Consider the following 25,285-nt stretch of genomic DNA (forward strand, 5'->3'; position numbering starts at 1 on the left):
TATGATGTATACTGTTGTATATGTATAACTCGTATACTGTATCAGTTATACATATGAGTTATACCCACTAAAAGTAGGCTAGATGAAACAACTATCAGGTGGATCCACAGTTGGCTACAGAATCGGACTCAAAGAGTGCTTATCAATGGGATCTTCTCCAACTGGAGAGAGGTAACAAGCAGGGGGCTCAGTCGTGGGCCCAGTGCTCTTCAACATTTTTATTAATGACTTGGAGGAGGAAGTGCAGGGAATGTGGATCAGATTTGCAGATGACACAAAATTGGGCGGGATAGCTAATACTTTGGAAAACAGAAACAAAATTCAAAGTGATCTGGGTAGACTGGAGTGCTGGGCAGAAAGCAACAGAATGACATTTAATAGGAATAAATGCCAAGTTCTGCACTTAGGAAAAAGAAACCAAATGCACACTTACAAGATGCGGGATGCTTGGCTCAACAACACTACAAGTGAGAAGGATCTTGGAATTGTTGTCGATCACAAGCTGAATATGAGCCAACAATGTGATGTGGCTGCAAAAAAGGCAAACGCTCTTTTGGGTTGCATTAATAGAAGCATAACTTCCAAATCCCGGGAAGTGCTAGTTTCCCTCCACTCAGCACTGGTTAGGCCTTATCTGGAGTACTGTGCCCAGTTCTGGGCACTGGACTTTAAGAAGGATGCAGCCAAACTGGAGAGGGTTCAGAGGAGGGCAACAAAGATGTTCAGGGGACTGGAAACAAAGCCCTATGAAGAGAGACTGAAAGAACTGGGCACGTTTAGCCTTGAAAAGAGAAGACTGAGGAGAGATATGACCACGCTCTTCAAGTACTTGAAAGGTTGTCACAGAGAAGAAGGCCAGGATCTCTTCTCGATCATCCCAGAATGCAGGACAGGGAATAATGGGCTCAAGTTACAGGAAGCCAGATTCCGGCTGAACATCAGGAAAAACGACCTGACTGTTAGAGCAATACGACAATAGAACCAATTGCCTAGGGAGGTGGTGGGCTCTCCCACACCGGAGGCCTTCAAGATGAGGCTGGACAGCCATCTGTCAGGGATGCTCTGACTTGGATTCCTGCACTGAGCTGGTGGTTGGGCTCGATGGCCTTATAGGCGCCTTCCAACCCTACTATTCTATGATTCTACAGTAGCACACAGGCAGAAGCATGGATGATTTCTTCATGGATGAATGTGGATCAGATTTGCAGATGACACAAAATTGGGCGGGGTAGCTAATACTTTGGAAAACAGAAACAAAATTCAAAGTGATCTGGATAGACTGGAGTGCTGGGCAGAAAACAACAGAATGACATTTAATAGGGATAAATGCCAACTTCTGCACTTAGGAAAAAAAAAACAAATGCACACTTACAAGATGGGGGATGCTTGGCTCAACAACACTACAAGTGAGAAGGATTATTTGGGAGGGGGGGTGCGCGGGGAAACCAGTCACCCTCCCACCTGCCAGTCAGCCCCCCCTGCAGTAAGTCACCATTGCCGCTTGCACCTCAGAATTCCTGCAGCTAGCTTGCTACAGCCTGCAGTGTGATCTCTACAGGGTAGCTTCCTTGCCTGCTTCATGACCCTGGGCTCAGCTCCAAACTAGACATGCTCAGGATTCCATTCTTATGTACACTTCAGATGGGCAGAGCATCCTGCAGGACGCTCTTAAGTGTACAGGAATCCTGCGCATGCCCAATTTGGAGTTGGGCCAGGGACATGAGGATTGCAAGGAAGCCTTAGTTATCCTGTGGAGATTGAATACTGCAGCCAACAGTAGGCAGGTAGGTAACTTTTCAAAGTTTTCCCTTTTTTAAACTGGCAGGCGGAGGACAGGGAATGTAACTGTAGGCAGAGCCAATGTAGGCAGAGTAACTTCCAAGACAGAAGTAACAACAATATTATGAGTGGAAAGCAGACCCTCCAGAACAGCATTTGAAGCACTCAGGGCTTCAAGCAGGAATCTGCACAAAGCAGGCATCACTTCCCTTTGAGCACACCTTCCTCTCACCTGGGTAGAAGCCCTAGTGTCTGAGCAAGCCCAGAGCACTTCACTAACTCCATTAAATAACTCAGCCCATTTTTAGTATTATTTCAAATATGCAATTTAGAGGTGCTCCTCACTCATGAAAATATGTTCATAGACCGAATTCTTAAGTATTATTTTCTCACTAGGCTCGTGGGAAAAAACGTCAGATAGGATGGTTTCCAGCTAACTATGTGAAACTCTTAAGCCCTGGTACTAGTAAAACCACACCAACTGAGCCACCTAAATCAACAGCATTACCTTCAGGTAAGTAAATAATATTGTATTGTTTAATTACGTGTTTCTGCCTATGACATACAATATATCAGAGGCTTTCAAACTGTCTGTCTTCAGGGGACCCTTTCCACATAAATTTGCTTGTTGCATGCACTTCTACCATAAGTACTGCAGAGGGCACACACTCAATTCCTACGGGGTGCAGGCTAGGCCTTAGGGACTCGCTGTCTGCCTGAGTGACTGGAGAGTGGACTCTAAAGGCATGCACTCAGTGCTCTGCTGGAGCTGTATATAGGATAGTAGATAGGTAGTGGTGATCAAGTTGTCTTTCAGGTAAGCTGGTCTACTGTTACTGATATTAATATCATTGAAAAACCCTTGATCAGAAACTCTAGCATTTCCAGATTGGTTAAATCAGAGATGAAGATGAAATAGTGTCATGCACTCAAAGGTCTTCTATATAGATCTAGCAGGCTTGGAAACTAGTGGAGGCTGATGGCTGCAATGTCAGCCTCCTCTGTTGGAAACTGAATGTACTATCCATGGGGGTTAGTGAGAGGTGGCATCTGCTGGACTACAGTGTACAATCTTACCAGTGTGTGTTGCCTTTAGCCAAGCTAGTTGAAGGATGAAAGTCTTTAAATGGAGACTGTTCTTTTAATGGAGACTGCTTTAGTAACTTATGGTGCAATCCTATGCATATTTAGACAGAAAAAAAGTCCTACAACTCCCACTGCTATATGGCTGGCTGCGGCATGCTGGGAGTTGTAGGACTTTTTTTGTTTTGTATCAATCTAGTATTACACTGGTTTCTACTGGGATTTCTATGTGTTGGACAATTTTTACTTTTTGTTGTATTTTTTTATTACAAGAAAGCTATATTTGATTACAGGAATACTTCTTCTCCTCTCTGTTCCCATCACCACCAGTGCTAACAATGCAGGACTCACCTTGTCCCCCTTTGCAGCACCTTGAACTCCTCATCCATAGGAGAGCTGCTGCTTCCATCCACCCACCAATGTATTCCTGCCCCCTTCAGTCCAAGCTTTTTCATTCTTTTTATCTTTTGATCATTTAAGCCCTTGTTGTTCACCACTCCAAATTCTTTTTCGATGTGGAGCAGTATACAAATGTTGTTAATAACAGTAATAGTAATAGTAACAATAAGCTGGTTGGAGCAGGTGTGTGTGGCAGCGGCTCATGCACACAACTGATAGTTGGTGGAGAAGAGGAAGGAGGCTTCCTTCTCACTCTTAAGGGGTAAGAAGAGAAGAGATAAGATGGCTGCTAGAGGGGGCAGGGAGAGAGAGAGAGAAGTGGAGTAGGGTGGGGAGATGAAGAGAACCAAGCATTGGGGCTCCCTCCCTACTTCCAAGCTTAGGAGGAGAGTGGTGGGGATCTACTGCATGATTCTGGGGTTTCAAGGTACTCTTGGAAGTGGGACACTTTATGGAGGATCACCTCTCCTGCCTCTGCCTCATCCTCCTTTCTCTCCAGTAGTTCTCAGTTCTAGGAAGTGCTCAGCACAGAAGTGCTGTCCACATCACAGTACATGACCTCCCCCTCCTCCATGGCTCCAGTCAGCTTGGGTTAGAAGGGGTAAGGATGTAGAGGACAGTGGCTTCACAAACTTGTGTGTAAGAGGAGGGTTCATGTCATCACTGATTAAGCCCAGTTAGTACTGTGAACAGATTGCTTGCACTGCAAATGTGCAGGACTGGTTTCCCCTGCATTTTATCATAGAACATTGTACATCCGAGAAATGGAGCAAGTATGCTTTCATTGTGAGCTTATTGCTCAAATTTATATATCTCTGTATATTATGCACTGTTTGGCAAAATTGTCATAAAGTCTGACTTGCATCAGTGCCTTCATGGCTTGGTTTGTATACATTTTGTGAGGATGGCTGTGTTACTACTTTTACTTAGGTCTACGAAGGGTAATCGGGGGGGGGGGGCAGATTACCTCCCCATCCAGCCTTTATCAGGGCGAATGATGTCAAAAGGTGGCACACCTATACCCCCTGGTGTCATTTGCTATCCAGGAGGTACATCGGGAGGATGATGCAGCCTGAGCATCTGCCTGGAACCAGCTTCGCTGCCTGCAAAGGCCCATGCACAGCGAAGTTGTTTCACCTGCCCCGCATGGATGCAGGGTAGGCAAAGCCACTGCAGTTGAGCTAGTGGCTAGAGGAGTGCTCTGCCAGCTCAGTCCTTGAGGAAGGTGCCACACGGGCAAAGCATCTGGGACTGAGCTGGCGGCTGGAGGAGTGCTCCAGGCAGCAGCTCAATTGCAGCAGCTTCCCCAATGGGGAAGGCACTGGTCGGGCAAGTCCCTCACTTGCCCACATCCCCCTCAGTTATCTCCGATCTTAGATCATAGATGACAGTGGGGATTCTGCCATGGGGTGGGCTCGGAAGCCAAGCCCTGACCTTGGGAGGAATCCAGGAAGGCTCTGAGGCTAAATGAGGAATTTTTGTGGGATGCATCAGGCCCATGAGCCAGATACTCCCCTCCCTTGGCTTACCTCATAAAGCAATGATCTTGTCGAGGGGTTGGACATAGTTTCAAAAATGTGTGGACTATGATGACTTGAGCAGGTGTCTCTGGCTAATTTGTTTCCACTCTATGGAAATCTTTGTTCTCAAATGTTGTTTATTATATTACAGTGTGCCAAGTAATTGGTATGTATGACTACATTGCACAGAATGATGATGAACTAGCATTCAGCAAAGGCCAGATCATTAATGTCCTTAATAAGGAAGACCCAGACTGGTGGAAAGGAGAAGTGAATGGACAAGTGGGTCTCTTCCCATCCAACTATGTGAAACTGACAACGGATATGGATCCAAGCCAGCAATGTAAGTGACTATTTTCTCTCAGTAGTTGCTTATGTGGTATTTTTTTAAAAAACAACATGCAGCATTGCTGTGATTCTGCTGTGATTTGCAGAACTTGGAGCTTGGCCACTGCTATATATTTGCCTAACTCTCTTTGAAGACCTTCTATATTGCAAGCCTAAACTTGTGTTGGTTTTTAGTTCCATCCTCCTTGTAGCATGTTACCTTTATCATTTTTGCACCATGCTGTTTACATGCCTGGCTCATTTTCCTAGCTTGAATTTTGCTCATTGTTTTGTTTTGCTTATGTGTTGTTTTCCTCCTTTTTCTAGGAATCATATGTTGTCCATCCCCCACTCAGGCTTGAAAGTCCTCAAAGAGACCCACTATCCCATATCACTGTCCAGAGGGATGATGGGAGATGCAGCCTTGATCATGTGACTTCCAGCATGATCATCTACTGCCTTCTGAGTAGAAGAACACACTGCAGAGCAGTTTACCTCATTTTACATTAGTTGCATGTAATCGCAATGTTTTTATTTAATATCTACAGATATAGAAGCAAAATTACAAAAAAGGACAAAAAACACAGGATAGTGGGTCCTTTTGTGGCTTTCATAGTTACCCACCTATTTCTCCACCTTGGCACAGGTGCTTTCAATAGTATAAATATTTTAAATGCCTATTTTAGCCTTTTAAATGAAAACAAGCATTTTGTCATTGCAATTTTGTTATTGCAAAAAGACCCACTATCAAGGAATGCTGCATGTGCTATTAAAATTGTTCCAAATGTCCATAAATCTGAGACTTGTATTTTTTGCTTTTTCACTTGTCCAATGTTGTCGGTGTCTTGTCTTTTTTCTTTTTTTGTGTACTATTAAAAAAACAGGATTTAGTCTGGTTTAAAGGAAATTAAAATGTGCTCAATTACACATTCAAGTAAGGTGTTTTGTTTCTTGTACTTTATGTGTTGGGTGTTGTGGTGCGTGTGTGTATGTGTGTGTGTGTGTGTAATACATCATGGAGAAGAAATTAATTTCCTTCCATATGCAAGAAAGAATATCCATGTATAATACAGTTATTCCCATTATGTTATATTTTGCACACTTACTTGTAACTACATATAGTAAGCACCTTTTTGTTCTGTGTCTCAGATTTGTTTGGGGGTGTTTTTTTGTTTTTTTGTTTTGCATTTTCATAAAAAATCGAAAGAATACATTTATCTGTTTCTTGAAAATTAACATGACTTTTTTCAAGTTAAGTAAAGATTTATCATCTCTGTTACTTTAATGACTATGGAACAGCATCCCTTGAACAAGAAATTCTCTTATCTTGACAAAAAGAATGTATAGAAATATCTTCCTGCAATTAATTTCCAATGTTTACATTTTTTAAACTAGACTGTGGAATTTATACAAGTAACATTAAATGGAGCTTACAGTCAAATTTTATGTAGATGCGCTGTAGTCTAAGCTATGTTTGTCTTTCAAATATTAGTTATAAGCTCTTAATTAAATGCCTGGTGTGGCCAGCACATAGGAATAAAAGCCCTATGCCTCAAGCACAATATAGCAACTCTACTAATAACTTTAACATTTTTTGTTTATGTATTCTATTCCTAAATTTCATGCTTGCAATGTTGTAGAATTCCGTTTATCTCCATTCATGTGGTGCAAAGAACAAGTGAAGCTCCTTATTCAATTGCACTTCAGTATTTTCATTGATATGAATGTAAAATATATAAATATATAAAACCTGCAGCTTTAACAACTGTAATACAGCCTTTACAATTAGCTACATGTATAGATAATTAAATTCTTCATATAAAAGCTAGACTAAAGTCTCTGTGTTCTTGTTACTCTGTATATACTGTATTTAGCAAGTGACCCTAACAATAAGGGAATAGCCCAAACCTCAGCTTTCACTACTGAAGGTCATCAGCAATGGCTCCTTTTTAAAAACTCAAGGACAGCTGATTCTTTTTTTCAATGTGGATCCCAAATGTCAGTGTTTCTTTAATGCAAAGTTTTAAATGATTGCTACAGGTTTTCCATCACATATTACTGTAAAGATGCTGGATTTTATCCAATTAATTATATATGAGATCACTTGGTCTATTTTTTTTCTTCCCTCTGCTTCATATATGGTGTCTTTCTCGAGAGGCATGTTCTTAATTCTATAATACAGCATTCCTTTATGATCTCAGATTCTGCTCTGTTCTTCAAAAGAATCAGTTATTGCCCATATCTAGCGTTCTGTTTAAAATAGCATTATACACCTTTTATTTCTTTATGTCTAGAGTGCTTGTCGCTTAGTTTCCTAGCAACCATTCAGCTGGCTTCTAAGTTCAATGCAATGTGAGTTTAGATTTTTTTTTCTTCTAAGCACTATTGCCTTTCCACACTATTCTATGCTGAAGAGTGATTTTTTTCCAGGTCAAAAGAAGTCTTGTCAAACCCTTGAAAGAATGCAGAAACCAACACTCTTTTGTGCGCTCCAGCAAACTCTTATGTTATACTCTTCACGTTTATGCAGTCACACAATCTTTCTAACCCTCATGCAAAAGTTCCTCAGTAGACACAAAAATCACATTGTCTTCCATTTCCTGACCAGTTGCCTTATCCTGCACTAACCTAAAGGGACCATTCCTATAGTATGGGGGGAGGGGGGGTAACCTGTGGCCTTCCAGATGTTGGAGGACTATAGCTCCCATCATCATGGCCATTGGCCATGCTGATGGGAGTTTTAGTCCGGCAATATCTGGAAGGCCACAGGTTCCACACCCCTGCTATAGTATATTGAGATTCAGTATGGTGTAGCTGATAGACTGTTGGGACTTGCAACATCTCAAATGGGAGCATCACTTTTATTCTGAGTTTAATAAGATCTCATTGGGCCATAATGCTAACTCCTTTGTTCTAACCTGTAATCTTTCTTTGCTGGATCCCTGGCCAGCAAGTCAGTCAGATAAAGTAGAGGTGCTTAGTAGCCAGTTTTCATAGAATCATAGAATAGTAGGGTTGGATGGGGCCTATAAGGCCATCGAGTCCAACCCCCTGCTCCTTGTAGGAAACCAAGTCAGAGCATCCCTGACAGATGGCTGTCCAGCCTTGTCTTGAATGCCTCCAGTGTGGGAGAGCCCACCACCTCCCTAGGTAATTGGTTCCATTGTCGTATTGCTCTAACAGTCAGAACGTTTTTCCTGATGTTCAGCCAGAATCTGGCTTCCTATAACTTGAGCCCATTATTCTGTGTCCTGTACTTTGGGATGAAGAAAAGGTACCTTTTCTTTCAATAAGGTACCAAGTAAAGATGGCACTGCTTTTGATGTATTTAAGTCTGGTATGAATTGGTGGGAATCCATTATAGGGAAATGTTTTTATTTAATTAATTCTATTGGCCTTATACCTCCAGGTTAGAACTTGAGTATCATTCCTGATAAATTTTAAAGGTAATGAAACTTAAAGGCCCATTAGTTTCATCAAAATTATGGCAAAACTGTACATCAAATATTTTCTGTTAAAACTGGTGATGTGGGCTGAATCTCGGGTAGTTTTATCTAAACAAAAGGCAGGATTTAGAGCTGGATACTGCTACACCTGTTTCATAGAAGCACGTTTAGTCTAAAACTATGTTAACACAAACACTGGTCTGTATGCAGCCTTTGTTGGACTTAAAGGCAGAGATTGTAGGAGAAAGATTCTGAAATCAAAGTTTACTGCAGATGATTTGCAGCAATTAAGGTCCTATATTCAGATATCTCTTTGAAGATCAGCACTGTTGCCCAGAGGGCTGTTGATAAAAATGTTCCAGCCATCTGTGGAATGAAACAAGATTGTATCTTTGTCATCTTGTTTAATGTTTATTTATAAATGATACTTCTAAATTAAATGAGTCTGCCCACCTGTTTAAAAGTTGTTTATCTTATGATGATGACCTGGTGCTTCCTTTTTCTTTACTGCAGGGTAGGGAGCCTTTTCAGCCCAAGGGCTGAATTCCAATCTGGAAAAGGTCTTACAGGCTGCATTCAGTCTGTGCTGGGGCCAAAATGTGATTAGATTTTATTCATACGTAAGCAGGACTGACTCACTCAGCAGCATTTTATATAGCATCTCAAGCACCAAGCTTCTGAATGTCTGCTCACAAGTAAGCAGGGCTGAATCACTCAGCAACTTTCTCCCTGGGCCCCATCCTCTTTCCGCTGCTGGGAAAGCTCTTTCCTCAAATCAGCAGATCATACATACAGGCTTTACTGCCTGAATGGTTTATTTTATTTTTGTTTGTATTCTGTTTTAAGTTTTGCTAAAGTCAATGTTTGCATCAAATAAATTGAACTGAATTGATAAACGAAGTAGATACTAATTGCAGGAAGATGGTTAGGAGAGGAAAGAAGCAGTAGTGTGAGCTTTGGGACACAGGTTTTAATCTTACAGGGGCTAGTCAGGTCCCAATGGTGCCAGGGTGAAATTCTACATGACTTTCTCTGATTAATCATCACCATGGGCTATGATAAAATCCAGTCTTTTACATGGCGTGAAGCCCTGCTCAGTTTCTAGTTATGATCACTTCCCTTTGCATTCCAACAAATCTTACAAATCCAGATTCCACATGTTATAGAAGTTACTGCAGAAGTTTAGGTCATATTTAGGGAGTAGTCCAACGTGATTTGAGAATTCAGATCTCACTTGTGGGAATTTCTGTGATCTGCACGTTTACACTTTAGAACTTGGAGAGGTCACCATGGCTGCAAAACATGGGTTCCTGTTGACATATTACACTTCTCAGGAGAGTAGGCACTGGAGTGAAAGTAATGGGCAGAAAGTAATGTGCGATCCAATTTGAAGGTCAGTGGAAAACCCAGAAATCTGGTCTCATATTGCAATAACATGGGGTACGCTCGAGGATCTAGGTGTTTTGTTTGCTTTAACTTCAACAGTCAATGACTTGCAATTGCCAAGTTGTGGGAATTGGATGATAACGCACTTGAAAATTACTCCACCCTAGGTTATGAAGATAACTTCCAGAATAAGTGGATTTATTTAAAACTATATTCCGCCCTACACAAAAGTTCAAGGCACCTAACAAAGAAAACGGACCACTATCTATACAGCGTGTATAAAATACAATGAAGGAAAAATACTAATACAATTATATAATATATATCTCGGGGCAATTCTCACTGATGTGCTTGTGTACACGCACACAATATACAATAAAACACTAATGTTACTGTTTTAGGATGAAATCCTATGCATGTTTAGACAGAAAAAAGACCCACAGTGCCCAGCGTTCCTCAGCCAGCATGGCTTTTTTCTGCATAAATGTGCATAGGCTTATACCCTTAATGACTAAAACAACATCATTCATTATGATGTGGATATCTAAGATAGTCCAGTAGTGGACAAGGTAGATATTAGCTTTGTTGATCACTGAATTTACCACTCCTTGGATTCTTTTAGACAACCTAGCTCCACTTCATTCCTATCCCTTGGCAGAGTAACTTCTCATCAGAAGATAATGTTTAGCGTGTGTACATGTGTGTACCCTAAGCATACAAGCAGTAATTTAAGCCCTATTGACAGGAAAAGTTGCTAAAAAAAACAATTTCAGGGGGAATGCTGCCTGCCTGTCCATGCTGTGCATTAAATCATTCCCCCACCCTACTGGTTATACAACAGTCTTACTGCTACATCCAGTTTGGCCCTTATATTCTAAATTATGAATCAGAAATGACTAGTTCAAACTCTGACTTTGAGCTACTCGATGTGTGTGAATTCAAGGAAGCAAGAGAGACTGAGGCAAGGCCTGCAAACATACAGTTTAATACATGGATTGTTTTATCAATTAGCTTAATCTCAGGATGAATTAAATTAAAATATGAGAATTTTCTTTCTGGCCAAGGTCCGGAGGGCCACAAGTTGCCCACTCCTGCAGTAAGATTTGCATCCTTTAATAGAGAAAGGGAAGATGTCTTAAGAGTAATTTGTGACTTTCCACCATGGTTTTTCAGTTACAAGTAAAATTTAGACACGTGCATGCAAAGTCCATAGCTTGCTGGAAACAGACATTTAACTCTGCATATATCTTAATTCATTTTGAAAATATTCAAAATGGCATAATTCCACTAGCACAAAACTTCTACTGCTTGTGGAATCCCCATTTTCATCCTTGTCAAATCCAGTACTTTGGTTCCACTTACACAAGATGTGCAAGCCATCGCACAAGCAATTTCACAACTCATTACGACTTCATTACACTAGGTGTTCCTTGCACTAGTTGTTCCACTAGCAATTGTAACTGCTAGAGAAACAACGACTAGTGGAACAGGCCTCTTGTACATTTTCTGCCTGCGTTACACTGAATATAACCCAAAATATTTATTTTCATGTCAAAATATAGAGAGAATCTTTCTGCTTTTATAACTGTGGACTTTTGCTTCTTAAATTCCTTGCCTCACATCTCCAAGATCCTTGCTGTAAGACCTGCTGCAGGCTCATGTCCTAACATTATAATGGAAGATAACTATTCATTTTTAATGTTAGTTAAATATAAAGATGAAACAGAAAACAACCAGCTTAAAAAGAAATTGTGCTCTTTTGATTTGATGTTCCTTTAGAGAGCACTTTATAGGACTAGTATCTTCCTAACATCTTTTTCAACAAAATATCTTAAATTATATTTGATACTTAACGTTCATGTTGTTCATGGGTGGTTGAGAACAAAACAACTATAAATATAATTGTTTTGCTCTCAACCTGTTTCCCACCTCCAGCTGAGCAGAGCAGAGGAAGCTGCTCCCCCTGGTCCAGGGACTACAGAAGCAAGCAAGCTCCCAGAGAGTGAGCGACCAGAGCAAGTGAACAGGGGGAGCAAACAGGAGTTGGCCAGGGGAGTTGGGCAGGGGAGGTCAAGGGGGAGGCCCCTAACATTTTTTTCCTTAAAATTTTTTTTTTTTCTTGTAACATATACTTCCACACCAGTGGGACTCTATTTTTAACCTCTACTGAGTAGAGGAGCAGGCACAGGCTAGTCTAGAACAATCAGAAAGCTAGACATAAAAAGGGAAAAGAGGCTATGGAAGGACAAGACTCTCCAGTGGTACAAGGTGTGTGCAATGTTTGTTTTCTTGCCTGAGAACAACGTGGCCTACACCTGCAACAAGTGCAAGTTGACATGCTGCTGAAAGAAAAAGAGGACTGGAGTGGCAACTGTCGACCCTCCAGGGAATAAGAGAACATGAAGAGTTCTTGGACAGAATGGTGGAACTACAGCAGCAAAGTGAAGACCAGAAGCTTGGAGAGCAACAGCAAGTTGAGGCAGAAGTGGGAAATGCTGAGGTGAGGAAAAATGCAGTAGAGGATACTCCTTGGAAAAGGGTGACAGGAGAAGAAGAACTAGACGCCACTCTGCACCAGTGGAAGCAGTGGAGCTGTGGAACCGATTCCAAGTACTTGAGGATGAGACTGGAGGACAGCCTGCAGAGGAAGAATTACAGGGGAACCTGCATGAGAGTGAGCAAGAGGCTGAAGGTCAGTCAAGCAGAGGTGATGAAACCCAGGCCTACAACAAGAAGAGTAGTAGTAGTAGTGGGAGACTCCTTGCTGTGTGGGATCGAAACCCAAGTATGTCATGAAGACCCGTGGACTCGCCAGGAATGTTGTCTCCCGGGAGGATGGATTAGAGACGTGACTGAAAGTTTGCCTGCACTCATAAAGCCCACTGACAGGTATCCCTTTCTTCTCATCCATGTGGGAACAAATGATACCGCCAAGCGGAGCTACAAAGAAATCACATCAGACTTTGAAGCTTTGGGAAGGAAACGCAAGAACTTTGGGGCCCAGATAGTTTTCTCATCCATTCTTCCAGAAGTTAGAAGAGGGATAGAAAGGGAACGAAAAATATTCCAGGTGAATGAGTGGCTACAAAGGTATGAAATCGGCATGAGAGATTTGGATTCTGGGACCATGGGCTATACTTCCTGGAAGATGGGCTGTTGGCAAGGGATAGGTTGCACCTCACAAAGGCTGAGAAGAATGTGTTTGGCCACAGCATGAAGAACTTCATCAGGAGGGCTTTAAACTGAATGCTACGGAGAAGGGAGATGTAAAGTTGGGGGTAACAATGGACGAAGGCTCATGCACCGCAATGGAGAGAACAACTCTAATAGAGCCCAATAATAGTCTTCACAAACATGTAGGAAGAAAGCCAGACCATGAAGCACATGGTCTTCAATTTCTATATACTAATGCCCAGAGTATGGGAAACAAACAGAACGAACTTGAACTCTTAATATGGGAGGGAAATTATGACTTGATAGGTGTAACTGAGACTTGGTGGGATGACTCTCATGACTGGAATACAGCAATTGAAGGATATAACTTGTCCAAAAAGAACAGGAGGAACAGAAAGGGACGTGGGGTTGCACTATATGTGAAAAATACATATCTCTGCACAGAAATACAGGAGGATGAGCTTGGTAGCCCCATCGAGAGCATCTGGGTTAAAATAACTGGAGCAAAGAATAAAAGGAACCTGGTAGTCGGAGTCTACTACCAGCCACCCAATCAAGGAGAAGACGAGGATGAAACTTTTGAAAAGCAAATAGCCAAGGTTTCAAGGAAGCATGATGTAGTAGTAATGGGGGACTTGAATTTCCCCAATATTTGTTGGGAGACAAATTCTGCAAAACATGGCCCCTCCAGGAAATTCCTGACTTGTGTAGCGGATAACTTCCTCCTACAGAAAGTAGAGGAAGGAGCTAGAGGATTGGCTATCCTTGTTGTTGTTGTTGTTGTTCAGTCGTTCAGTCGTGTCCGACTCTTCGTGACCCCATGGACCATAGCACGCCAGGCCTTCCTGTCCTGCGCTCTCTCCCGGAGCGTGCTCAAGTTCATATTCATTGCATCCATGATGCTATCTAGCCATCTCATCCTCTGCCGTCCCCTTCTCCTTTGGCCTTCAGTCTTTCCCAGCATCAGGGTCTTTTCCAGGGAGTTTTCTCTTCGCATTAGGTGGCCAAAATATTGGAGCTTCAGCTTCAGTATCTGTCCTTCCAATGAGCACTCAGGGTTGATTTCCTTTAGGATGGACTGATTTGACCTCCTTGCAGTCCAGGGGACTCGTAAGAGTCTTCTCCAGCACCACAGTTTGAAAGCATCAATTCTTCGGCACTCAGCCTTCCTTATAGTCCAGCTCTCACAGCCATACATTACTCCTGGGAAAACCATAGCTTTGATTAGACGGACCTTTGTCGGCAAGGTGATGTCTCTGCTTCTTACTATGCTGTCTAGGTTTGCCATAGCTTTCCTCCCAAGGAGCAAGCGTCTTTTAATTTCATAGCTACAGTCACCGTCTGCGGTGATCTTGGAGCCCAAGAAAGTAAAATCTGTCACTGCTTCCATTTCTTCCCCTTCTATATGCCAGGAAGTGATGGGGCCAGATGCCATGATCTTCGTTTTTTTAATGTTGAGTTTCAAACCAGCTTTTGCACTCTCCTCTTTCACCCTCAACAAGAGGCTCTTTAGATCCTCTTCGTTTTCTGCCATTAGGGTGGTATCGTCTGCATATCTGAGGTTGTTGATAATTCTCCTAGCAATCTTAATTCCGACCTGTGATTCATCCAACCCGGCATTTCTCATGATGTACTCTGCATATAAGTTAAATAAGCAGGGTGACAATATGCAGCCTTGTCGTACTCCTTTCCCAATTTTGAACCAATCGGTTGTTCCATGTCTGGTTCTTACTGTTGCTTCTTGACCCTCGTACAGGTTTCTCAGGAGACAGGTAAGGTGGTCTGGTACTCCCATCACTTTAAGAATTTGCCACAGTTTGTTGTGATCCACACAATCAAAGGCTTTAGCGTAGTCAATGAAGCAGAAATAGACGTTTTTCTGGAATTCTCTTGCTTTCTCCATGATGCAGCGAATGTTGGCGATTTGATCTCTAGTTCCTCTGCCTCTTCGAAACCCAGCTTGTACTTCCGGTAGTTCTCGGTTCGCATACTGCTGAAGCCTAGCTTGTAGGATTTTGAGCATCACCTTGCTGGCATGTGAAATGAGCGCAATTGTGCGGTAGTTTGAACACTCTTTGGCATTGCCCTTCTTTGGAATTGGAATGTAAACTGACCTTTTCCAGTCTTGTGGCCACTGTTGAGTGTTCCAGATTTGTTGGCATATTGAATGCAGCACTTTAACAGCATCATCTTTTAGGATTTTAAATAGCTCGGCTGGAATACTGTCATCTCCGCTAGCTTTGTTGTTACTAATGCTTCCTAAGGCCCACTTGACTTCACTCTCTAGGATGTCCGGCTCAAGTTCAGTGACCGCACTATCATGGCTATCAGGGACATTCAGATCATTCCTGTATAGTTCTTCTGTGTATTCTTGCCACCTCTTCTTAATCTCATCTGCTTCTGTTAGGTCCCTGCCTTCTTTGTCCTTTATCATGCCCGTCTTTGCACAAAACGTTCCCTTGAGATCTCCAATTTTCTTGAAGAGATCTCTAGTCTTTCCCATTCTGTTGTTTTCCTCGATTTCTTTGCATTGTTCATTTAAGAAGGCCTTCTTGTCTCTCCTTGCTATTCTCTGGAACTCTGCATTCAGTTGGGTATATCTTCCCCTTTCTCCCTTGCTTTTCACTTCCCTTCTTTCCTCAGCTACTTGTAAAGCCTCATCAGACAGCCACTTTGCTTTCTTGCATTTCTTTTTCTTTGGGATGGATTTCGTTGCTGCCTCCTGAACGATGTTACGGACCTCCGTCCATAGTTCCTCAGGCACTCTGTCTATCAGGTCTAATCCCTTCAATCTATTCCTCACCTCCACTGTATATTCATAAGGGATATGATTTAGGTCATACCTGAACGGTTTAGTGGTTTTCCCGACGTTCTTCAATTTAAGCTGAAATTTTGCAAGAAGCAGCTCATGATCTGAGCCACAGTCAGCTCCAGGTCTTGTTTTGACTGACTGTATGGAGCTTCTCCATCTTTGGCTGCAAAGGACATAATCAATCTGATTTCGATATTGACCATCTGGTGACGTCCATGTGTAGAGTCGCCTCTTGTGCTGTTGGAAAAGAGTGTTTGCTGTGATCAGCATGTTCTCTTGGCAAAACTCTGTTAGCTTTTGTCCTGCTTCATTTTGTACACCAAGGCCATGCCTGCCTGTTATCCCGGTGATTTCTTGACTTCCTACTTTAGCATTCCAATCCCCTATGATGAAGAGGACATCTTTTTTTGGTGTTAGTTCTAGAAGGTGTTGTAGGTCTTCATAGAACCGATCAACCTCAGCTTCTTCGGCCTCAGTGGTTGGGGCATAGACTTGAATTACTGTGATGTTGAATGGTTTGCCTTGGATTCGTACTGAGATCATTCTATCATTTTTAAGATTGTACCCTAGTACTGCTTTTCCCACCCTTTTGTTGACTATGAGTGCTACTCCATTTCTTCTAAGGGATTCTTGCCCACAATAGTAGATATGATGGTCACCTGAATTAAATTCGCCCATGCCTGTCCATTTTAGTTAGCTGATTCCCAAGATGTCGATGTTCAATCTTGCCATCTCATGTTTGACCACCTCCAGCTTACCTTGATTCATTGATCTGACATTCCAGGTTCCTAAACAATATTGTTCTTTACAGCATCGGATTTTCTTTTCACCACCAGACACATCCACAGCTGAGTGTCCTTTCGGCTTTGGCCCAGCCGCTTCACTCTTTCTGGCGCTACTTGGAAATACCCTCTGCTCTTCCCCAGTAGCATATTGGACACCTTCCGACCTGAGGGGCTCATCTTCCGGCGTCATCTCTTTTAGCCTTGTGATACGTTCCATGGGGTTTTCTTGGCAAGAATACTGGAGTGGGTTGCCATTTCCTTCTCCAGTGGACCACATTTTGTCAGAACTCTCTGCCATGACCTGTCCGTCTTGGGTGGCCCTGCACGGCATAGCTTATGGCTTCACTGAGTTACGCAAGCCCCTTCGCCACAACAAGGCAGTGATCCATGAAGGGGGGCTATCCTTGACTTGATCCTAACTGACAGAGATGACTTAGTGGATAAAGTAACAGTTACAGGAACTCTGGAGGTAAGCGACCATGTTATACTTGAGTTCTTGGTTCTAAGGGAAGCAAAAGCCGAGTGTAGTCAAACGCGTACCCTGAATTTTAGGAAAGTTGATTTTAATAAACTCAGAACAATGATAAGTAAGGTCCCATGGCAAGCGACTCTAATGAGAAAAGGAGTCCAAGATGGGTGGGAGCTTTTAAAAAAGGAAATTTCAAGGCACAATTACAAACAATTCCAACAAGAAGAAAAGGTGGAAGACAACAGAAGAAGCCAATGTGGCTTCACAAAAAGCTTAGAGATGACCCGAAAACAAAAAAGTACACATATAGGAAGTGGAGAGAAGGCCAAGCAACAAAGGACAAGTACAGGCAGGTAGCACAGAATTGCAGGGATGGCGTCAGGGAGGCTAAAGCTGAGAATGAGCTGAGGTTAGCGAGGGATGCTAAAAGCAACAAAAAAGCTTTCTTCAGCTACGTGCATAGTAAAAGAAAGAGGAAAGAAATGGTGGTTCAACTATTAAATAAGGATGGCAAAATGATAACAGATGGCAAAGAAAAGGCTTTGTCTTTTCTTGATCCCCCTTCATGGATCACTGCCTTGTTGTGGCGAAGGGGCTTGCGTAACTCAGTGAAGCCATAAGCTATGCCGTGCAGGGCCACCCAAGACGGACAGGTCATGGCAGAGAGTTCTGACAAAATGTGGTCCACTGGAGAAGGAAATGGCAACCCACTCCAGTATTCTTGCCAAGAAAACCCCATGGAACGTATCACAAGGCTAAAAGAAAAGGCAGAGGTGCTCAATTCCTACTTTGGCTCAGTCTTCTCTCAAAAGAGGGTCTATGGCAAAGGCGAAGTACAGGCTGAATGGGCAGGATTGCCGCTTGAGATCGATAGGCATATGTTAAAGGAACACCTAATTACTTTGAATGAGTTCAAATCTCCAGGGCCAGATAAACTGCATCCTAGAATAATAAAGGAACTGGCGGAAGAACTCTCAGAGCCACTGTCTATTCTCTGAGAAAACATGGAGGACGGGGGAAGTGCCAGATGACTGGAGGAGGGCTAATGTTGTCCCTATCTTCAAAAAGGGTAAAAAGGAAGAGCCTGGGAACTACAGACCAGTCAGTCTGACATCAATCCCTGGGAAAATTCTGGAGCAGATGATAAAGCAATCCATCTGGAAGCATCTTGAAAACAATGCAGTGATTACTCGAATCCAACATGGATTTGTCAAGAACAAATCCTGCCAGACGAATCTGATCTCATTTTTTGATCAAGTAACCTCCCTTGTGGACTGTGGGAATGCTGTGGACATAATATACCTCGACTTCAGCAAAGCTTTCGACAAAGTGCCCCATGATATCCTGATGAGCAAACTAGCTCAAAGTGGGCTAGATGAAACAACGATCCGGTGGATCCACAGTTGGCTACTGAATCAGACTCAAAGAGTGCTTATCAATGGGACCTTCTCAAGCTGGGGAGAGGTAACGAGCGGGGTACCGCAGGGCTCAGTCGAGGGGTCAGTGCTCTTCCGCATTTTTATTAATGACTTGGAGGAGGAGGTGCAGGGAACACTGATCACATTTGCAGATGACACAGAATTGGGCGAGATAGCTAATACTTTGGAAGACAGAAACAAAATTCAAAATGATCTTGATAGACTGGAGCACTGGGCAGAAAACAACAGAATGACGTTTAATAGGGATAAATGCCAAGTTCTGCACTTAGGAAAAAGAAACCAAATGCACAGTTACAAGATGAGGGATACGTGGCTCAACAACACTACAAGCGAGAAGGATCTTGGAAGTGTTGTAGATCAGAAGCTGAATATGAGCCAACAATGTGATGTGGCTACAAAAAAGGCAAATGCTCTTTTGGTCTGCATTAATAGAAGCATAGCTTCCAAATCCTGGGAAGTACTAGTTTCCCTCTACTCAGCACTGGTTAGGCCTCATCTGGAGTACTGTGTCCAGTTCTGGGCACTTCACTTTAAGAAGGATGCAGAAAAGCTGGAGAGGGTTCAGAGGAGGGCAACAAGGATGACAGGGGACTGGAAACAAAGCCCTATGAAGAGAGACTGAAAGAACTGGGCATGTTTAGCCTTGAGAAGAGAAGACTGAGGGGAGATATGATAGCGCTGTTCAAGTACTTGAAAGGTCGTCACAAAGAGGAAGGCCAGGATCTCTTCTCGATCATCTCAGAGTGCAGGACACGGAATAATGGGCTCAAGTTACAGGAAGCCAGATTCCAGCTGAACATCAGGAAAAACGTCCTGACTGTTAGAGCAGTACGACAATGGAACCAATTGCCTAGGGAGGTAGTGGGCTCTCCCACACTGGAGGCGTTCAAGACGAGGCTGAACAGCCATCTGTCAGGGATGCTCTGACTTAGATTCCTGCATTGAGCAGGGGGTTGGACTCGATCTTGTGGGCCCCTTCCAACCCTACTATTCTATGATTCTATGATATATACCTGCCTGTGTCCTGATCACGTTGGCCTTCTAGTAAGTTGCACCTTCTTCTGCTGTAGAAGCCATGCACATACCAGGAGCCCAGTGTGAAAACTTTCCTGGATTCTTCAGGGAAGTAGGGAGGCAATGGGTTGAAACCAGACTAACGGCATAATCCTAGACATGTCTACTCAGAAGTAAATCCCGCTGCTTTCAATGGGGCTTACTCCCAGGAAAGCAAGTAGAGGATTGCAGCTTAAGTCATGCTTAGAGTAGACTGACTTGTAATCAATGGGACTTAAGATAATTGTGATGAACTTGGCTCATTTATTACAGTGGATCTGCCCTAGAAGGAAACCACTAGGAGCTCCATATAAGATCAAGATATGGCTGTAATAAATAAATAAATAAATATTAGAATGAAATGTTAACCACCCAAAGAGCTTTGGCTATTGGCTGGTATAGAAATGTAATAAATGAAATAGATAAATGCTGTAAGCATGACTAAGACTGGATCCAACCCATTGCCTTTGTGAGTAGCTCTGGAACTACCTGCTGAGGAACGCTAGGTTTATCTCTCTCTGTTGTCCTTCAGCCAGCAGGCAAACAAGTTTTTATTCAGACAGGCCTCTGGCAAATAAGCTGGTCTGCTGCTGAAGGGGGTTTAATTGGTTGATACTGTTTATTTCTTTTATTGTTGCATTTTAATAGTGCCTTTAATTCATTTGTTTTATGTTATATTTTAATTAACATTTTGTTTTTAATCTGGATTTTCTTGTTAGCCACCTTGAGCGCCATTTTTTGGTGGAAGGGTGGAATATGAAATAAATAAATTAATAAATGTGGCTCTCCCTGCTGCTAATTGTCTTAACCCTCATTTCCAACTGTAACCAAATTTAAGTACACATAATGACTGTTGCCTATGTTCTTCCCTCCCTCCCTCCCTCCCTCCCTCCCTGTGTTGTTTCCCTACTATTGTGGATTGTAAGCTCCTTGGGAACGAGGACACAGCTATGTTGACTATGTAACTCTGTAAAGTGCCATGTTCACTGCTGGTACAGAATAAATAATAATAATTCTTTGAGCGATGGCTGGTGGGAAGGCCAAGAAACTATCTGGCCACTGCCTTGGTGGGATGAGATGGCTGGGACTGCACCAAGGTCACATCCCATCCAAGGTTCTCGTGTTGCCCTACAGTAGGGCCAATTGGGTTGGATCCAGACTTAGTCCAGACCTAGTCATACTTCGCATAGACCATTGAAATCTTGACTAACTTGTCCCACTGATTTCAATGGATCTACTCCAAGTATGACTACATCTGGATCCAACCTATTGGTTCCTTGTGTGACAACAGGTGGGGAAAAATAGTGCACCATTAGGCTTCTGTTGCCATGGGATATCAATAAGCCTGGTTTCTGCAGAGTGAGAACCAGACTTAGCCTTGCTCCTACTTTACACAATAGCAGTAACAGCCTAGAAATTTCCACTGAATTCCAGCAATGGCAGGCTGTGGTAGACTTGAGACAGAAATACAGCCTGTGCAGTTTTCTATCCACATTATGCTCTTCTATATACTGAGGATCAGCCTCTAGGATGTACACAGCAAAACTATGTTTGAGTCTGTCTTGAAACATGCCCTCACTCCAGCACCCAAAAATCCCTAGATTCCCATTGGTTGTCAGTGAACTATTGGTTGTCAGTATTTTTAAAGAAAACACTGCGGGTGGGTGGGGGAGAGAGAGAGAGAGAGAGAGAGAGAGAGATTATTTAAAAAGTGATTCCAAGAATTAGCCTTGGATATAACTGATTATTAGGTGAATACCATGGGAGAGTTGTACTGGTTAATTATCTGGTGATGACATTTCTTCATGTTTTTACTTCAGCTATTTACAATCCGAGCCCCCTCAGCATGTTGACATTGTAGGCTAGCCAGGGTTACTTCCTTACTATCAGATCAAAAAGCGGGAGGAGAGACACCTGGAAGTAGGGACCAAATTATGTATTTATTTGACTTGTACTCCTCCTTTCTCCCCAAAATGGCACTCAAGCCGCTTACAATCACAAATAAAACTTGATAAAAACAATAATAAAACAAATACATTAAACACAATTAAAAACACAACAGTAACAGAGTAAAAACAGCCTGCAGCCAACAGACCTGCTTACATACCAAAGGCCCACTTGAATAAAGCAGTCTTTGCCTGCCAGCAGAAGGACTGCAAAGAGGGAGCGAACCTAGCCTCCCTCAGCAGGGAGTTCCACAGCCAGGGAGCAACCACCAAGAAGGTCCTGTTTTGCGTTGCCACCAAACATGCCTCACAGCGTCAATCTGAAAAGAAAGAAGATCTTAAGGGCCAGACAGGCTCGTATGGGAGAAGGCAGTCTTTCAGGTGGTCTGGTCCCAAGCCATATAGCTCTTTAGTTTATAAGTCATAACCAGTACTTTGAATTCTGCCTGGAAACAGACTGGTAGCCAGTGAAGCTGTTGTAACAAGGGAGTTGTGTGCTCCCTGTAACCAGCCTCAGTCAACAGTTTGGCAGCAGCATTCCAGCCCAGCTGAAGTTTCTGAAGAGTTTTCAAAGGCAGCCCCACATAGATCGCATTATAGTAGTCCAAATGGGATGTAACTAAGGCATATGATGAGACCTATAACTGCCACTGAAAACAATAGGCTTATTGTTGAAGAAGGAAAATAATAATTAAAAAACACCTGATGCATTTCAACAAAAATCTTTCCTTGGGACAATGGGATCTGATATTCTTTTGGGAACTTTTCTCTGGAAGGATTCCTTGTAGCAGGGTTGGGGAAACCGTGGCCCTCCAGATGTTGTTGTACTACTGTTCCCATTATCCCTGACCACTGGCCAAGCTGCCTGGGGCAGATGGGTACTGGAGTCCAACAATATCTGGAAGGCCAGAGGTTCCCTAACTGCAGCCATAAAGTTGACTCTTTAAATATGCTGGCAACCAGCTTGAGCAAGCCCCCCTCCACACATACACACACACATCCCAAATCTGCTAAAATGAGCAATGTAACACTGGAGTTGGAACCTAAAATAAAATTGTGGCTCCTGTTTTGTGAAAAGAAAAAACACACAACCTGCATAAGTATTTTTAGTTTTTGCTTTGCTCAAGTCAGACACCAACATCTTGTTAGAACTGGCTATCAGAGAAAGATTACCTAAACAAATCTCATTCATAGCAGAGTCTTAGATCCTGTTGTCCCTGAGGAATATATTTTTTAATAAAATTGTGTTTTATTATTTTTATTCGACAAGAATAACTTCCCTATTCAGCAATCAACATATCCTTGAGGCTTCCCTTTCTTCATGTGGTCACCATCTAATTGGTATGAGAACATCATTGGAATAATACATTGTGCCCCTCTCTCTCTTGCACATGGGCCTCCAAGTTGGACAATTGCCCCAATACCCACTTTTCCACAGCTTTAGGGATATCTCCAAAAAGATCTATTTGTCAAACATCTCATTTGGACCTTAGGAATTTGGCCTTTATACCAAACTGGACCATTGGTCTGTCTAGCTCAGTATTATCAACGTTAAGGCTGCAATCCTGTGCACACTTACCTGGGAGTAAGTCCCATTGCACTCAATGGGACACGTGTAGGCATACATAGGATTGTTCTGTAAGTGGCAGGAGCTTCACACAGGGGTCTTTCCCAGTCATACCTGGAGCTGCTTGGACTTTTGCATGCAAAGAAGGTGCTGTACCACTGAGCTACTACCTTTCTCCAAATGACCTTGGCCATTTGTCTCGTTGTTAAGAATTTATAAACCAGAGTGGACTCTCACCTTTGGCATACCGATGATGTGTTGTTGCAATAATAATCCTGCTCAGTACAAGAGGAACTGAGCAGGTTCAGACATTTGGTGTGTGCGCTTGGCTGAGAAGCCAAGGTAAGTTTTACCCATCTAAAAGCATGACACACCCCCATATAGACCTTACTGGGAATTAGCTGGTTGTAAATAATACATAATCTCCTGCCAACCTAGCAGTTCGAAAGCAAGAAATTGCAAGTAGATAAATAGGTACCACCTCGGTGGGAAAGGTAACAGCGTTCCGTGCACCTCAGTGTTCAGTCATGCCGGCCACATGACCACGGAAGCGTCTTCGGACAGCGCTGGCTCTTCGGCTTAGAAACGGGGATGAGCACCGCATCCTAGAGTCGGACACGACTGGTTGGGGACACCTTTACCTTTACCTTTACCTTTAAATAATACATTGGGAAGAAAATATGGAAGTCTTAATGTAAGGCTAAATTATTTTTTTAGGTTAAAGGTTTTTTGACCCTTCAGTTAAGCTATCAGGATGCCATAAAATATGGATGATAAACACCAGTATAAAATATAACATCAATTACAAACAAAGCAGAGCAACAGTGTAAAGATTCAGGAAAAACATCAGCAAGGGAGATAAAAACATCATATAGTCAATATTACCTGTTAAAAGATGCTTTCCAAAGTGTAGCAACTGAGAACTGAATCCTGCAGGGCCTATCTGCTTGAGAGATTATATCTCCCTGTGTGCATATACATGTGTCATGTCTCACTAGTGATGTGCAATGGAGATGCTTCCAAACAGTGTCTTTTAATTTACCTTTTCCTTCTCCTAAAGCCTTGGTTTGCCCACTTCTTGTTTAAACAGGTTACCAAGTTAGGCTTAGTTCTGAATGACCTGAATGTGCTTCCAGAGAAAAAAAAAATCCCTCCACACAGAAAACTAAAAGCCAGGGAGAAAGATTCTAGGCTGGCCTTCTTCCTGACATGCTAATTTTCTTTATGCAGGGTGTATGTCTGTAAGTATGTATGCAGTGGTATAGTGGAGCCAGGGCTTGCAGGGCCTTTTTGATTAGCAGCAACAATGACATCATCTGCCCACCCCCCTCAGGCTTCCCTATTGCCTCTGTGCTTAGCTGCTTTCCTCACAGTAGCTGGGAGGAAATTAATTTTCCCAGCAGTGAACAGACACACACACACACACACACAGAGAGAGAAAGAGAGAGAGAGAGAGATGGATCAACACCTTTGCCTACATTTTGGACTCTCCTTGGGGGCCTGGCTATAGGGACTGCCATGATTGAGTGCCTGCACTTAAAAATGTACCATTACACCAACTATGTGTATGTATGTGTGTATGTATGTGTGTGTGTGTGTGTGTGTTATGTGTTCATCCATTTGAATCCCCAACCTGTAATCTAAAAAGGTTCAACTCAGTCACAAATGGTTCAGCTGCCCAATGAGAACTAAGCCTTGGATTCAGTACTTTCATTTTCAAAGAAAGCAGAGATCCCACCCATTGAATTTTGTACTGTTTGTAGCCCAGATAACAAGAATTGTGAATGAAGCACCATCATATGCATTCTATGAGAGATTTTGTTAGTGTTCAAAAGAGTGAATTTTGCTCCCTTCCTTGTGCTTTCCAGGGTGTGCTGATTTGCACCTCCTAGACATGTTGACACCTACAGAAAGGAAACGGCAGGGGTACATCCATGAACTCTTAGTAACAGAAGAGAACTATGTGAATGACTTACAGTTAGTAACAGAGGTGAGCCTAACTGTATACATTTTTTAAAAATAACATCTCCTGGTAGATTTTCTCTTGCTAGCTTTGTCTTAAGTAGCGTTGGATTTTAAAAACCAGGAGCTCTGGTGACG

General features: G+C 42.6%; 1 protein-coding gene across 7 annotated transcripts in view; it reads left to right on the forward strand.

Annotated features, from left to right (window-relative positions):
* Positions 1 to 25,285, forward strand: part of ITSN1 (intersectin 1) — a 136,571-nt gene that overhangs the window by 93,637 nt on the left and 17,649 nt on the right. For all 7 annotated transcript variants that reach the window (XM_084843665.1, XM_084843667.1, XM_084843664.1 and 4 more), the window contains 3 exons: positions 2,176 to 2,293; positions 4,933 to 5,124; positions 25,054 to 25,175. In XM_084843665.1, coding sequence (XP_084699791.1) covers positions 2,176 to 2,293; positions 4,933 to 5,124; positions 25,054 to 25,175 — 432 coding nt within the window. The remainder of the gene's footprint in view (positions 1 to 2,175; positions 2,294 to 4,932; positions 5,125 to 25,053; positions 25,176 to 25,285) is intronic.

Source organism: Heloderma suspectum, chromosome 3 (assembly GCF_057233095.1).
Source record: "Heloderma suspectum isolate Gila_16-S chromosome 3, 16-S_ref, whole genome shotgun sequence".
Lineage (NCBI taxonomy): Eukaryota > Metazoa > Chordata > Lepidosauria > Squamata > Helodermatidae > Heloderma > Heloderma suspectum.